Source organism: Borostomias antarcticus, assembly GCF_949987555.1.
Source record: "Borostomias antarcticus genome assembly, contig: scaffold_89, whole genome shotgun sequence".
Lineage (NCBI taxonomy): Eukaryota > Metazoa > Chordata > Actinopteri > Stomiiformes > Stomiidae > Borostomias > Borostomias antarcticus.
The window spans coordinates 561792-578852 of NW_028175833.1; the positions used below are offsets into that span (position 1 = coordinate 561792).

General features: G+C 49.1%; 1 protein-coding gene across 1 annotated transcript; it reads left to right on the top strand.

Moving 5' to 3' along the window:
• The first annotated feature begins 143 nt into the window (after positions 1-143).
• Positions 144-11489, top strand: LOC311329160 (elastase-1-like). Its single transcript, XM_084463036.1, has 8 exons — positions 144-189; positions 440-540; positions 813-913; positions 1170-1295; positions 1526-1662; positions 2059-2201; positions 10913-11062; positions 11394-11489. Exons 1-8 carry the CDS (start codon positions 150-152, stop codon positions 11436-11438), a joined length of 843 nt encoding a protein of 280 aa, XP_084319162.1. The 5' UTR covers positions 144-149; the 3' UTR covers positions 11439-11489.
• Positions 11490-17061: the final 5572 nt, after the last annotated feature.

The window sequence follows — 17061 nt, forward strand, 5'->3', positions numbered from 1 at the left end:
GTCCAACCCAGCGTGTCCAACCCAGCGTGTCCAACCCAGTGTGTCCAGCGCACCACCTCCTGGACCCTCTGGCTCCAGGCTCCTGGGAGTATAAGAGAGGGGGTCGGAGGAGGATTCTCCTGTGCAGTCACTTCTGACAGACTGCAGACATGCTCCGTTTTCTGCTGCTGACTGCTTTGGCTGCTCTGGGTAAAACAGTTATACTTGGAATATTCTAACTTGTATCTATGTCTCCCTTGACACTCTCTCTCTTTCTCTACCCCCCCCCCCCCCCTCTCTCTCTCTCTATCTCTCTCTCTCTCACACACACACAGTCTTGTTTTTCAATTCATTTGTCTGCCAGACAACCAGACAGAATCTGGTTGAAAACCTTTATATTATTTGATAGACTAACTCTGTCTGTGTTGTGTGTGTGTGTGTGTGTGTGTCCTCCCCACAGTGGTGGCTGAGCTGGAGCCCGAGCCCAGGTACCTGGAGGACGTCCCGGAGGAGAGAGTTGTGGGTGGTGAGGTGGCCAGACCCTACTCCTGGCCCTGGCAGGTACACTCCCTCCAGACCAAACCTAGACTCACTCATTCCAGGAAAGAAGAAGATAAAATGTGATGGAAATTCAATCGAAACTTCTCTCTTCTTCCTCCTCACCTATCACCTCCTCCCATCTCCGCTCCTCTCTCCTCTTCCTCCTCACCTATCACCTCCTCCCATCTCCGCTCCTCTCTCCTCTTCCTCCTCACCTATCACCTCCTCCCATCTCCGCTCCTCTCTCCTCTTCCTCCTCCCCTATCACCTCCTCCCATCTCCGCTCCTCTCAGATCTCTCTTCAGTACAAGTATGGCCCCAAATACCACCACACCTGCGGAGGAACTCTGATCCGGAGAGGCTGGGTGATGACCGCGGCTCACTGTGTGGACAGGTACACACACACACACACACACATATACACATATACACACACACATACACACATACACATATACACATGCACACACGCACACACACACACACACACACACACACACACACACACACACCTACACCTACACACACAAGCATTCAGGTGATGGCAGACACTGTGAGAGACGTGCCTTAACATCACCGAGACAAGATGTCAGTATGAGACATCAGTGTGTTCATGGCGGACCTTGCCGTACATGTCTCCTCCCTCTCAGGTCCAGGACCTGGCGTGTGGTTCTCGGAGACCACAACATCAACGTCAGCGAGGGCACCGAGCAGTTCAGAAGTGTGAAGAAAGTCCACATCCACCCCAACTGGAAGTCCAAAGACGTTGATGAAGGGTCAGTAGACAGCTGACAACCCTATGAACCACACACTTTATTAGACTCTAGACATGAACTTTATTTATTCATATTAAATCAAATAATAAGCTTTGTAGGCATGCAAGATGATTTAATATTTGGTAGAGGGAGAGACAGGGAGAGAGACAGAGTGTAAGAGAGAGAGAAAGGAGGAAAGAGAAGGTGTTATGTCTTGTATCTCCTGTGTAAATCCTCCCGGTGCTGTTCAGGTGGGACATTGCTCTGCTGCGTCTGTCCTCTGAGGCTTCGCTCAACTCCAAGGTCCAGCTGGCCTCTCTGCCTCCCTCTGACCAGGTCCTGCCCCACAACAACCCCTGCTACATCACCGGGTGGGGGCGCACTCAGAGTGAGTTACACACACACACACGCACACACACACACACACACACACACACACACACACACACATACAAAGAGACGATTGTTGCAAAGGAAGGATTTGGAGTTGATCCAGAGATGACTCAATATTGATAGATTTTAGTTAAACATTTAGATTTCTATTTAAGCCATTCAGAAGACGAGTTTCAGTCAGAAAGGCTCTTTAAGAACAAGTAACACCAGCAGTCACAGTGCTAGATAAAGAAAAAATACACTTGTCTTTCTTTTTTTTCTTTTTCTACTAGTAAACCAGTTGTTGTTTTGCTGTGGGTAGAAACCATCTGCCGGAGAATTCCCAAAATAGAATGTGCTAGAGATATCCTTCCCTGATGTCCTAATGTCCGACACCTGTCGTCCCTCCCAGCTGGCGGCGAGATGTCTGTGGAGCTGAAGCAGGCCTCCCTGCCCGTGGTCGACCACAAGACCTGCTCCAGCGGCGCCTGGTGGGGAAACATCGTCAAGCCCTCCATGGTCTGTGCTGGAGGAGCCAGTCTCTCTGGGTGCCAGGTGAGCCGGACTGGGGAAATAATTCAGGCCGGGAAATGTAGCCCCAATCAGGCCGGATCTGCCCACTCCCCCCTCCCCAACCCCCCATCTTGCGACGTGCCAACGGGGTGAGATGGAACACTTTCAGTTTTGCCAATCGGCAATCGTTTTGTGAACATGAAATGAGCGGCTTTCCCACTTTCCGGTTATAAGTCATAAACTGTTGCCGAGTTGTTGGCAGGGGGGGTTCCTCAACTCAGTGAGGTCTTCTAGTCTGCAGGCCAGGCCAGTTAGCATGCCAGTCCACCGGGAGAACTCCCGGTGCTCCCGATGGCCACCCCGCCCCTGCAGTACTAAGCTGCTGTTATCATATAGTGAGGCTGATATGCAGACGGTCTCTGACTCAATCACTCACTCACACCCATTCTGGCTGGGGAACTGAACACACTCTTGTATTGGTCTTGTATAAAGGGTTCTTCCTCTGTCCCCGTGGGGGAACCCTCAGAGGACTAACCCCTAGAGGAACAACCAGGGAGAACCTTAAGAGGATACTGTACATCCTCTGGGACAACCATAGAACCCCTTCTGGAACCCTTTTATTTAAGAGTGTAGAGGAGCAAAGTAGAAGAAAGTATCGTTATATGCTGATGATTTACTGTTGTTCATTGCCAAACTGGATCAGACTCTGCCTGAATTATCAACAATATTACAGGAATATGGTAGAATGTCAGGGTATAAACTTAACTATGAAAAAACGGAAGTGATGCCCTTGAATGAACACACACAACATGATACTCATCAACTACTCTCTCAATTTAAATGGCAACCAAATACAATGAAATATTTTGGAATATTTATATCAAACGATGTGAGCAAGATGTACCAAATCAACTATCTACCCTTGATGGATAAGATTAAAAAGGATTTGGAAAAATAGGTAGCCCTACCACTATCATTAATTGGGAGAGCAAACACTATCAAGATCTATGTTTTACCAAAGTCTATATATCTTTTTCAATCGATACCATTGAAGTGCCCCTCTATAATGTTCAGATAACTAACTAAAATGATCTCTGAGTTCCTATGGGCTGGAAAAAAGAGCAGGGTGAGGATCTCAACTTTGCAAGCCCCACAATCTAAAGGAGGTCTAAACCTTCCTAATTTCAAACTATATTATCTGGCATCACAATTAAGGGCCATCTGGTTATGGCACCAGAAAGACACCATAAGAACTTCTTGGTTAGCAATTGAACAGCAGATGATTGCCCCTATCCCTTTGAGTTCTATCCTATATATAGGATCAATATGGAACAACCCTTTAGTTCCTAACACCTTACTAGACAGCATTATGGCCAGCTGGAAAGACAAGGGTATAATCAAACTGGGGGACCTATGTGACAATGAGATACTAGCCAACTTCACTTTCTTGAAAAACCACTATAGGATTCCAGGTACTCACTTTTTCAGTTTTACAGTTTTTGCAGGTAAGGAGCTGGATTAAAGCAGAACATAGTAAGGACTTTCCCTCTATCTCAGAAACTCAGATTGAAAAAAGTATTTACCATGCAGGAACAATTAAGGGTTTAATCTCTAAACTATATGATGTCATGAATAATGGAATGGATCACAACTCTACACAACATAAACATAAATGGGAAAATGATGAAGGACATTAATACACCACCAAAGATTGGGAGGACCTTTTGCTAAAGTCACAAAAAACCTTAGTCAATACCAAACATAGACTAATGCAATTCAACATATTCCACCGTGTTTATTACACACCACACAGGCTACATAGCCCATTGACACCTTCCAAATGTCCACGATGTATAAAGATGATGGTGATCTAATACACGTTTTGGAGGTGTACACACTTGGATAACTATTGGAAAACAATTTATAGACTTATGTCTGAAATTTTAGAAAAAACTATTGATATGAATCCTCGCATGTCAATACTGGGTGATGTAGGGATGATTTCAACATGCAATCGTGATGAAATAAAACTAATACTATTAATAATGACAGCAGCTAAAAAATGTATATTAATCAATTGTAAATCCAAGGACGCACCTCCTATAAGACAGTGATGTAGAGAACTATTAACATACTGCACACCAGAGAAAACAATGTCCTCTATTAAAGGACGGCCCGAGGAGTATGAAAGGGTGTGGGGCAGGCTTATCAACGCTGGGCACAAGGTGGAAAAGGAACGTTGTTTACGTTAAGGCACACGGCAATGTTGTGGTTTGTGTATTTTTGTTTGTGTTATGGGACCACGACGGAGCGTGGATGGAGGAACGGTGTACTTGTCAGTGGGAGATCGTGTTGTGCTGTCTTTGCGTAATGTGGGGAGGAATGGGGTAAAGGAATCAGGAATTGGTTTAATACTGGTTCTTGGTGTGATTCATTGTATGGCACACCTGTATATGAAAAATTATGAAAAAATCAAAATGCATTTAAGGGAAGAGGATGGGATGGGCACCTGGCTGCTCGCGTGCTTCAAAGTGTGGTCAGCGGGGGTGGGGCCGGGTATGGGGGCTGAACACGCAGCGGCCCGGGCTCCTCACTGCTAGGTAGGTAGTTGGTGAGTGCAGGCAGGTGAAGGTAGCTAGATAGTGTACGAAGGTAGCTGGGTGCTTGTGACCGTTCTTGATCTCACGCATTGCTGATTTCATATCTTGTCTGTGTGTGTCTTATTAGGGGCCAGGCAGCGTAGCTGCCGGAACCCTATTGTATTTGCCTATTATTATTATTATTCTCCATCTTCCACTGAAGTCTAACTTCCTGTGGACAAAAAATCACAAAGATTTGCACATAGCTCCAGTACTATACCCAAAGTCCTCAACCTGCATTGTATGTTAATAAACCTGAAGGTGGCGCTACAGCAACAGTCTAAAGTTTAAAACTTAAAAAAATCATAACAAATCAGCCATAGGTGCTATCACTGTAAAACCACCACGTGAATGTAGTCCCAAGTGAGACAAAACTTTAATATGCTCTGACCTTGCAGGAATTTTGAAGTCCATCGCTCTGATTTTTTCATAAACTGTAAGACCTATCAAACCTATCTCCTCCCACATTTTTTGTTCAATTGACACCAAAATTGATATACTGTATCGTCAGACTGTCCTTACCAAAGGATCCTCACAGATTTTTGAAATATGAAAAATTGAGCCCACAGCGCTTCAAAATGTTTTACTGTTAACAGTTCTGTATACAGTTCCTACAAATTCTTGCCAAATCAATGTCTGATCATCCTCATAAAAAGTGACAATATCGGCAACATATCCAAGATGTAGTGTGATTTATTTCAGAATTCTATGTCAAAAAAATATATTTTTACAGTATCTGAATTATACCTTCAAACGGTCAATGGAAAAGAACATATCTAAACCTAACTCCTCCCACATTTTTTTTCAATTGCAACCAAAATGCACACACTGCATCATCAGACAGCCCACACCAAACGATCCTCACAGATTTTTGAAATATAAAAAACTGAGTGCATGATGCATCAAAATGTTTTACTATTAGCAATACTGTACATTTACTACAAATTCTCGCTCAATAAATGTCCAATGTTCATGAAAAATCAGGGCAAAATTGGCATGAAAGGGTAGATGTAGTGTGATTTTTTTCAGAATTTTATCTCAAAAATTGAATTTTAAAAAATATGTTTAATTCTGTCCTCTGAAACCAACACTTCATACTGAGAAAACTACACTACCCACAATCCAACACAAGCTCCACCAATCGGAGACATCGCTGTTGGCAACCCTACCCAGCCCCCGCCGAGGATTACAATGACTAAATTCATTGATTGGCCACTGACTGAGCACACAGCTGCTGAAGTTAATGTTCAATTATGAAGAAAAGCAAAAAACACCTGTAAAAATGAATAAACAATTATCTCATCTCACATTTTTCAATCAATTAACACCAAACTTGCTACACTGGATCTTCAGACTGTCATTCACAAACTCATTGACCAGATTGTCATCAAAATTGATCTTACAATGCATCAAAATGTTTTACAATACACAGTACTGTCAACAGCTTTCTCTTTCCTTTGTTGTATATTATGAGACTCTGATCACTTCAGCCACTCATCCACATTTTGAAGGGCATACCATCATTATATGATGCAACTTCTATTGTTATATCCTTTGTTTCAGTGTGTATACTTTAATTAACAAACATATTTTCATGGGCTTTTACATACCACAGTTCAGTGTTTTACGATGAAACAGATTATAACCTCTTATCATGCACCCTGGTGACAGGCTTAGTCAATTTGTTGTAAGGGGGCTGGTTGGCTAGCTGACCCAAACGCAGGACCACGGACACAGACGGACAGTTCCAAGCCCAGAGGGCGGTTTAATATAAAGCGGCAGTACAGAGGGCAAGGCAAAAGGGTAGTCAAGTTCAGGCAGGGGTCAATCGATCAACAAACAAAGTCCAGGAAACGTAATCCAAGCCGTGGTCGAGGTCCGGGGAGAATGGGTCGGGGGAGCCGTGTGTCAGTCCAGGAAAAGAGCAGCAAACAAACCGGAATCTGCAGGAGTGGAGAGTAGAATGAGTAAAAGGGAAAAAAACAACTATAACGACTACTAGCACGGGAACTTCAGAAAACCACAACTTGCCACAAGGAATCTTAGGGAAGAACTGGCGACGAACGTTGGGAAGACCAGGTTCTTATAGGGGAGGTGATTGGATGATTAGTGGCAGCAGGTGAGCCACGCCCTCGGAGCTGGTTAGCAGAACCGTCTTCAGGTGTGCGGGGGTGATTACGTCAGAGGGCGCGCAGAGCGCGCGCTGAAGTGGAAGGCCGTGGCGTGCGTGCTGCGGGAACGGTGGTGGGAGCTGGAGAGCGCCCAGGCGGAGCCGGAGCCGTAACAGGACCCCCCCCCCATGCGGGAGCCACCGGGCGACCTACCCGGGGCATCCGGAAACTCCCGGTAGAAGTCCCGGAGGAGAGCTGGGGACATGATGCGGGAGCGGGGCTCCCACGACCGCTCCTCCGGACCGAAGCCCTCCCAGTCCACCAGGTAAACATACCCCCGGCCCTGGCGACGGACCTTCAACAGCCTCCTCACAGACCACTGCGGGTGGCCGTCAACCAGTTGAGGAGCCGGGGGAGCCGCCGCCGGGGGCACGAGGGGGCTGGTGACGTGGGGCTTGATCCGGGAGACGTGGAAGACCGGGTGGACATGCCGCAGGGAGGAGGGCAGGTCCAGCCGGACCGCGACAGGGTTGATGACCCGGCTGATAGGGTAGGGACCGTTGAAGCGGGCCTCCCGGAGTCGGTGTTGAAAGGGCAGGTCGGCGGTGGAGAGCCAGACCCGCTGACCGACCTTGTACTCCGGGGCCGGGGTGTGTCGACGGTTGGCCCCGCGGCTGGCGCGCTCAGCGGCCCGGAGCAGCGCCGAGCGTGCAGACCTCCAGACCCTCCGACAGCGGCGGAGATGGGCCTGGACGGACGGGACCGCCACCTCGACCTCCTGGAGCGGGAACAGGGGTGGCTGGAACCCCAGGGAGCACTCGAAGGGCGACCTGCCGGTGGAGGAGTTGACCATGGCGTTCAACGAGTACTCAACCCAGGGTAGGTCCCGGCTCCAGGAGGATGGGTGGAGGGAAGATACACACCTGAGGGCCGCCTCCATACACTGGTTGGCCCTCTCCGCCTGCCCGTTGGTCTGGGGATGGTACCCAGACGACAGGCTGACCGTGGCCCCAAGTCCCTTACAGAAGGCCTGCCACACCCCTGAAGTGAACTGGGAACCACGGTCAGACACAATGTCCAGGGGAAGACCATGGAGGCGGAAGACGTGCTGCTCCAGCAGCCCAGCCATCTCTGCCGAGGTGGGAAGCTTGGGGAGAGCCACGAGGTGCACCGACTTCGAAAACCGGTCCACTACGGTCAGGACGACGGTGTTACCATGGGACGGAGGGAGACCGGTGACGAAGTCGAGTGCGATGTGGCTCCAGGGACGGCTGGGCACAGGGAGGGGACGCAGCAGGCCCGCTGGCGGTTGGTGGGAGGTCTTGCTCCTGGCGCAGACCGGACAGGCGGCGACGTACTCCCGAACGTCCGCCACCATGGAGGCCCACCAGAACCGCCGGCGCAGGAAGAAGAGGGTCCGGTGCGTCCCTGGGTGGCAGGCGAACCTGCTGCCGTGGCCCCACCCCATCACTTGGGTCCGCACGCTGTCCGGGACGTACAGCCGGTTGGGGGGTCCCCCTCGGGGACAGGGTTGGACGCGCTGAGCCCTCCTGACCACTGCCTCGACATTCATGATGATGGCCCCGATGATCCGAGACGAGGGGACGATGGTCCCCGGAGGCTCGGGGTCCTCCTCAGAGTCATGAATGCGAGACAGTGCATCGGCCTTGATGTTCTTCGACCCCGGGCGGTAGGTGAGGTGGAAGGCGAACCGCCCGAGGTACTGGGCCCAGCGCGCCTGTCGGGGAGTCAACCGCCTGGCCGACCTGATGTACATCAGGTTCTTGTGGTCGGTCCAGACGGTGACGGGATTCTCTGCGCCCTCCAGCCAGTGCCGCCACTCCTCGAACGCCTCCACAACAGCCAGCAGCTCTCGGTTGCCGATGTCGTAGTTGGCCTCCGCAGGGGTGTAATGACGGGAGAAGAAGGCACAGGGGTGCATCTTGCCGTCCGCTGCTGACTGCTGTTAAAGGGCGTCCACCTCCACGATGAAGGGCCTGGACGGGTCCGGCTGGACGAGGACGGGTGCAGAGGTGAAACGCCCCTTGAGGCCGGCGAAGGCGGCACTGGCCTCAGGTGTCCAGATGAAGGGACGCAGAGGGGAGGTGAGAGCCGTGAGGGGAGCGGCAACCCGACTGCTAGTCCCGGATGAAACGCCTGTAGAAATTGGCGAACCCAAGGAACCCCCTCAGCGCCTTCCGGGAGGTGGGCTGGCCCCACTCGACGACAGCCTGGATCTTCTTAGGGTCAGGCCGAGTCTGTCCACCCTCCACGATGAGTCCCAGGAACTCCACAGAGAGAGCGTGGAAGGTGCACTTCTCGGCCTTGATGAAGAGGCGATTCTCCAGGAGACGCTGGATGACGAGGCGGACGTGCTGGACGTGTTCCACAGCGCTCCTGGAGAACACCAGGATGTCGTCGAGGTAGAGCACAACGAAGATGTCCAACATGTCCCGGAGCACGTCATTCATCACCTCCTGGAAGACGGAGGGGGCGTTGGTGAGGCCAAACGGCATGACCAGGTACTCATAATGGCCTCTCGGGGGCTTGAACGCGGTCTTCCACTCATCCCCCTCACGAATGCGAACGAAGTGGTACGCACTCCGCAGGTCCAGTTTGGTGAAGATGGTCGCCTTTTGGAGGGGTTCGAAGTTCGCAGTCATGAGGGGGAGAGGATACCTGTTCGGCCGGGGAACACCCCTACGGGAAGCAGGCGAGCCATCTGGTCGATGAGCTGAGCGAGGGTCTGGTTGAGATTCTGGCTGGTGGCGGCCTGGTGTTCTACCGCCTGTTAGAGTTCAGCCAGCGAAGCATCCGACGCAGCAACCTGGCGGGTAAGGTCCCCGATCTGCTGGCCGAGGGACCGCACGGCAGCGTCAGCATTTCCCAGGGACTCCTCATGTTTCCTCAGCCAGGTCCCTTGCTGGGCTAGGACCGCTCCCTGCTGGGCTACCGCCTGGGACAGGGCATCCGGGTCTGCTGGGTCAGCGTTCATGGCCAGTTCTTCTGTAAGGGGGCTGGTTGGCTAGCTGACTCAAACGCAGGACCACGGACACAGACGGACAGTTCCAAGCCCAGAGGGCGGTTTAATATAAAGCGGCAGTACAGAGGGCAAGGCAAAAGGGTAGTCAAGTTCAGGCAGGGGTCAATCGATCAACAAACAAAGTCCAGGAAACGTAATCCAAGCCGTGGTCGAGGTCCGGGGAGAATGGGTCGGGGAAGCCGTGTGTCAGTTCAGGAAAAGAGCAGCAAACAAACCGGAATCTGCAGGAGTGGAGAGTAGAATGAGTAAAAGGGAAAAAAACAACTATGACAACTACTAATACGGGAACTTCAGAAACCACAACTTGCCACAAGGAATCTTAGGGAAGAACTGGCGACGAACGTTGGGAAGACCGGGTTCTTATAGGGGAGGTGATTGGATGAGTAGTGGCAGCAGGTGAGCCGTGCCCTCGGAGCTCGTTAGCGGAACCGTGTTCAGGTGTGCGGGGGTGATTACGTCGGAAGGCGCGCAGAGCGCGCGCTGAAGTGGAAGGCCGTGGTGTGCGCGCTGCGGGAACGGTGGTGGGAGCTGGAGAGCGTCCAGGCGGAGGCGGAGCCGTAACATTTGTGAAGCCAAACGTGAGTTGTTGCTAATTAGCTCAGTGAGATAGAGGATGTTGCTTGGTGTCAGAGGTTACAAGTTCAATCCTCAACTGATGCAAAATGAACATTGGAATGTCAACTTTCTTGTTGTCTTCCTATTCTCTCGCTTATTGCTCCTAAACTTGCCTGAAATTGCCTGGCCCCGCCTCATCGCTGCGTAGCAGCTTTAATTGCTTGTGTTGTACTATGATTTTTGACAATAAAAATATATTTTTTAAAAAGAGTGTAGAGGAGCAGCACTTCCACACATTTTCTTCCTGATCCACACGCTCTGTATTAGCATTCCCCCAGTCCTCTAGCTAGCCAGTGTCTTGACAGATCCCCTCCCCACCCCCCTGGCCCCTTTCCCTCTCTCCAGGGTGACTCCGGCGGCCCCCTGAACTGCCAGGTGAACGGGAAGTACGTGGTCCACGGTGTGACCAGCTTTGTCTCCTCCTCCGGCTGCAACACCCAGAAGAAGCCCACCGTCTTCACCCGCGTGTCCCACTACATCAGCTGGATGAACGGGGTAGGTAGAAACGTCAACGTTTAGTCCATTCCAGTCAAATTTGTTTTGTTTTCCAAAACCAATCCTGGAAAGGCCACAGTGCAGTGTATTATCTACACATTCACCTATATATGTCTCTGTTTGAATACTGACAGCTTCTACATGTGCAGAGAGCCTATACCAGGAAGGGGTACTGGGTTTTCCCATGACTTCAAACCATTTGGGCTTTTATTGGTCCATCTGAGCAATGAGATCTGCTGCATGAGTATTGCTATCCAGGCTGTGATGTTGAAGGTGTTTTGGTCATATGTTGAAGAGACTGTTTTAACTGAATCATGTTCCTTCCTTACAGATCATGGGTCGAAAAGGAGAAAGATCTACGGACGAGACAGACTGAAAACAAACCTAGGTCCTTCTCTGGACTCAGCTCCAGCTCATCTGCCTGAGGACATCTAAACACAATAAATTCAATTTGGCAGTTGACATTGGTCCACAGTCCACAGTTATAACAAGTTTGACAATTTGTTTCACAATGAAATTCCAGTCAGAATATATCAATTGGTAAAATGAATGAATCTCCCAAGGTGGTATTAGACATGGGAGAGCAGGCTGTGAGTTAGGAATGCAGCCCAACGCCTCCATGTTCTCCAGTGCATTCAACACCATCCTGCCCCTCTGGCTCAGTGCATTCAACACCATCCTGCCCCTCTGGCTCAGTGCATTCAACACCATCCTGCCCCTCTGGCTCACAGTGCATCCAACACCATCCGGCCCCTCTGGCTCAGTGCATTCAACACCATCCTGCCCCTCTGGCTCACAGAAAAGCTTAGCAATGCGAGTTGACCACTACACGGGGGCCTGGATCACAGACTACTGGACCTCACCAGGAGGCCACAGTATGTCCGTTATAACAGTGTGGTGATTTGTTTCACAATGAAACTCCAGAGTCAGAGTATATTCACTGGTAAAATTAATGTGTTTCTCACAAGGTTGTGGAAAATGACATGGAAGAGCACAAATATGTTGTGCATCAGACAACACATTTTGGGCACTATGAAATAATATAATTTTGGGCCCCCCAAACCTAGACCGTATGATATTATTATTATTATTAATAATAATAATAATAATAAAAATAATAATAATAAAAATATTCTGAAATAGTCTGAACCCTATTCATGAAAAGGTTACCCATTTACATATACAGTAGGACCCCACTTATCCGAGCCCAACGGGACTGAAGGTCGTTCGTATCTCTGAAATGTCCGGATGACTGAAACATAATGCACCAAATTCAATAAGTGGTACTTGTTTCATATAGACTCATAATACCCTTAATTACTTATGAAAATGCATCAACATTGCAATCAAATAGCCAACTAAACTCATACAGCCTAGCCTATAATAGGCCTACAGTAGCCTAGAACTAAATAAACGAATTTCCACTTGAGTGCATGCTTTGATCAAATACAGTACTTTATTCTCAAATGAGGCGTACGCTGCATCGATAGTCTACTGTATTCGCAGAACAAAATGGTATAGCCTAAAAACAACCCAACATTAGAACAATTAGAGCAAATGATAATCAATAAATAAATGAAATGACAGACAGGTTGTCGTGTCTTAGGCTATTGCAGCCTAAAGGAAAGTCTCTAAAACAACCAATGTAGACTAATGGCTATAGGCTGTAGGCTATTATTTAACAAATAGGCCTAGTAGGCTAATCTACATGCTTACAACACGTCTGTGTTCCTGAAGTCCATTAACTGGGAACGAAAAATGACTCGATGCTCCTCTGCTTCAGGTTGCTGACGCGCTTTCTGGCTACCAAGGAATGCAGCTCGCAGCACTTGCGCGTTTTGCACTCGACATTAAAGTAACAAATAAATGAAACGTGACAGTAGGCTACAGCCTACAGGCAACATGTAGGTCTACATACAGTTCTGTTTTTACTCACAGTAGGATACAGTAGCCTACATGTTTATTATGACCGATTTAAATGCAAGTAGGCCTACAGTAATGAAAATCCCACCAGTAACCAGATAGCAGGCTAAAAAAAAAAGAAAAGTTTTTTAAGCCTGTTCGGTAGACCGGGAGGTTCGGATCTCTGAAGTTCGGATGAGTGGGGTCCTACTGTACTGTACTTACAGAAAGGGAGTCTACCTCTAACTCCTGCCACTCCACTGCAACATGTGCCCGGCAGACTGGGGATACTACAGAACACACCTCTGTGTTTTACCAGGAATATTGTGTTAGAGATGAATAAGAAGCAGTACCCTCATGTAGCCTCATCCCACACTGTGTTGGCTGATACGGCACCATGAACACAACAACAAAGGGAGAGACACAAGGCAAGGACCATACACAAAGCCTCACAATAGCCTTACTTCACTGCTATAGTGTATTTTTTTATAATGTTAAAATTCTTGTAAGGGGTCCAACGCTGTAAGCTATTCTCATTATTTATCCAGGAAATGCTTGAATAACTCTTGGACCAAAATGCTATAAACTGACCATGAGTAACTATGCCACAAAGAGTCACCACGATTCAACTGTACTGTAATAAGCAATTTCGTATACAATGCTGGTATTTCCACACCGTTTGCTGTGTGAAACACCAAACTCCAACACACACCATTCTCCATCCCCTGGAGTCTGCAGACACCTACAGCAGGATCCTGTTTGTGGACTTCAGCTCGGCTTTCAACACCATCCTCCCGCTCACTCTGGAGGACGCGTGCCCGATCCCACCTGCAGGTGGATCACAGACTTCCTGTCTGACAGGAAGCAGCATGTGAAACTGGGCAAGCACGTTTCTGACTCCAGGACCATCAGCTCAGGCTCCCCACAAGGCTGTGTTCTTTCCCCTCTACTCTTCTCCTTGTACACGGACATCTGCACCTCCAGCCACCAGTCTGTTAAGCTCCTGAAGTTTGCAGATGACACCACCCTCATCGGACTTATCTCCGAGGGCAACTAGTCTGCCTACAGGTGGGAGATCGACCAGCTGCTGTCCTGGTGCGGCCAAAACAACCTGGAGCTCAACGCTCTCAAGACAGTGGAGATAATTGTAGACTTTAGGATGAATCCAGCCCCCCTCCCCCCCTTACATCGGCTCCCTCACCCAAAAAGCTCAGCAGAGGATGTATTTCCTGAGGCAGCTGAAGAAATTCAACATGCCAAAGGCAATGATAGTACTCTTTTACACCTCCATCATCAAGTCCACCCTCACCTCCTCCATCACCATCTGGAACTCAGCCACAACAGCCAAGGACGAGGGCGGACTGCAGCACATCATCCGCTCCGCTGCGAGGGTGACTGGCTGTAAACTGCCACCCCTACAGGACCTGCATGCCTCCAGGACCCTAAAACAGGCCAATAAGATCGCGGCCGACCCCTCCCATCCTGGACATGGTCTCTTTGACCCACTCCCGTCTGGCAGGAGACTGCGGTCCATCGGGACCGGGTTCACTCATCACAAAAACAGCTTATTTCCCACGGCCATCAGACTCATCAACAAGCCCCATCCCCCACCCCAAATGTTTTTGCACTGTCCTGTCTACAACAGTGTATGCCTTAACCCTAGTCCCATTCCTAGTATGTGTGAACCATATACTGTACATGGCAATAAACAGATCTTGAGTCTTGACTTTGATTAAATTTTAAGAAACTTGGCAGACTTATGTCTTTCCTCATGGGGTACAAATTTGTAATGTGAAACCATAATGTCTGCCATGATGGATTTTTCTGCAGGTTGAAAATTTGGCAAAACCTACAAAGTTTCTTCTCACAAACAGTGAGATTTGTCCAAAACTTCACATAGGTGTATGGTGCATGTCTCCCTGTAGAGTATTAACAGCTAAGAGATCCATTCCAAGATGGTGGAGAAACTGATATTTGACTGTCAAGCTAATGCTTTAAAACGCATCTCCTCAAGAACACTTTACTGATACTGCAGTGCCCATCCTGACTACTTCAGTTGATCACTCTTTCAGTTCACCTGACTCTTTCAGTTCACCTGACTCCTTCAGTTCATCTGACTCCTTCAGTTCACCTGACTCCTTCAGTTCATCACTCCTTCAGTTCACCTGACTCCTTCAGTTCATCACTCCTTCAGTCCATCTGACTCCTTCAGTTCATCACTCCTTCAGTCCATCTGACTCCTTCAGTTCACCTGACTCCTCAGTTCATCTGACTCCTTCAGTCCATCTGACTCCTTCAGTCCATCTGACTCCTTCAGTCCATCTGACTCCTTCAGTTCATCAGTCCTTAAAGGATAATGTTCGTTTTTGACAACCTGGACCTTATTTGCGGCATATTATAAGACGTTTGACTCACCGAGATAACTTTGGTGTAATTTGGAGGCCTGTAGAAGAAATTTAAAATCCAGCGCGAGCCAAGTATATCCATGTAATGGCGGCGGACCGTGTGTGTGTGTGTGTGTGCGCGTGTGCGCATTTAGGGAGATTTAATGGAGTCTGCATCGTCAATCCTCCTCATGTTGTTGACCGCTGCTGGAACATGCAGAGTGATGCCCTCCAGATCCTTGGTCAAGCAGATCTGGCAACCCAGACGAGACCTGGGGTGAGGGGAGAGAGAGAGATAGAGAGAGAGATGGAGAGAGGGATTGGGGAGAGATGCAGAGGGGGAGAGGGAGTGGGGAGAGAAAGAGATGGAGAGAGGGAGAGAGAGAGAGGCAGGGTCAGTTATCATCTGGAGTCAGACATTTTCAGTCACTGTTACAGGACAACATGTTATGGTTTGGGCCGGGTCTGCCCCGGCTCACCCCCTGCTCCCAGTCTAGACCCTCGCCCCTGCCCCGGACCCCTGGTTCGTTCTGCTCGCCCCCTGCTCCCGGTCAAGACCCTCGCCCCTGCCTCGGACCCCTTGTCCACCCTCCTCACCCTCTGCTCCCGGTCCAGACCCCTGCCCCGGACCCCTGGTTCGCCCTTTCACCCTGTCCCCGGCCTGGATTCCTCACCCTGAGCTCCTGTGCCCCATGGACCCTGAGCACCTCCCCTCCCAGTAACTGCCCCTGAACTACCCCCTGAGACTGTTGTACACGTTGGTCACATTGTCACTTGGATTTGTTCGGCCTCCTTGTGTGTTTGGTCTTGTGTTCGTTGTCTTGTTCATTGTCTTGTCTTCTATGTTGGTTTGTGTCCTTCTCTGCTTCTCTTCTCTTCCCTGCTCTTGACACCTGTCCCCTCACTAGTCTCACGTCACTCCAGTCCCTCCTCTCCTGGTCCTCTAGTTCCCCCCTCTAGTTCTAGTGGCAAGCTTATCCTTTCTTTTCAAGCTTTCTTGTAGCGTTTGTTGATGTGCATTCAAAGCAGCCTCTTGTTTCGTCTAACGCCCCAAACGCACTGGAAGAGTCATTTGACGCACTTCATTTGACTCGCCTCATTTGACGCTCCTATGGCGCACTGCAGGCGTCAGCTTTGATAGGGAGCTGATTTAATTTAGATTGATTTGTCGATTTGTCCCCATTTGACACTCAAAAATGTAAACAAGTTCGGAGTAGAAGCGTCAAGGCAGTTTGACTCGCCTCAAAACGCTTTTGGTGCGCGATCGGCCATTTAAAACAATTGGTGTACTTCAAAACGCTAGCGTCAGACTCTTCCAGTGCGTCTGGGGCTTGACAGAATTCGTCATATTCTTTCAGGTGGTGTTTTTCAAGTGTCCGTTACCTTTTCTTTCAGCAATGTCTCTCAACCCTGGATACGACCTAGCAACCAAACAATGAGCCTAGCAACCTAGCTAGGCTTCTAGATGTATGTATTAATAGGTTCTATTAATACATTGATGCTAGCAACCCAAACTAGCTAATTCCAAAGCCTACTGTACGCGAGATATATATATATGACTGTAGCTACCTGATATTGCTAGATAGCAATGAGCGAAGTGTAGGCTACTGCATATTTGCTGTGCAACATATAAATTGTCCAGCTGTCAAACCTAGTTGCCAATAAACTATATATGATAGCCAGACACCTGATTGTCCTCAACTCCAAAAGTAT

Coding starts and splice junctions, on each gene's coding strand:
- LOC311329160 (XM_084463036.1), top strand. CDS start 150: ATGCTCCGTTTTCTGCTGCTGACTGCTTTGGCTGCTCTGG. Junction 1,296..1,525: donor TCCAAAGACGTTGATGAAGG/GTCAGTAGACAG, acceptor GGTGCTGTTCAG/GTGGGACATTGCTCTGCTGC. Junction 2,202..10,912: donor CCAGTCTCTCTGGGTGCCAG/GTGAGCCGGACT, acceptor CCCTCTCTCCAG/GGTGACTCCGGCGGCCCCCT.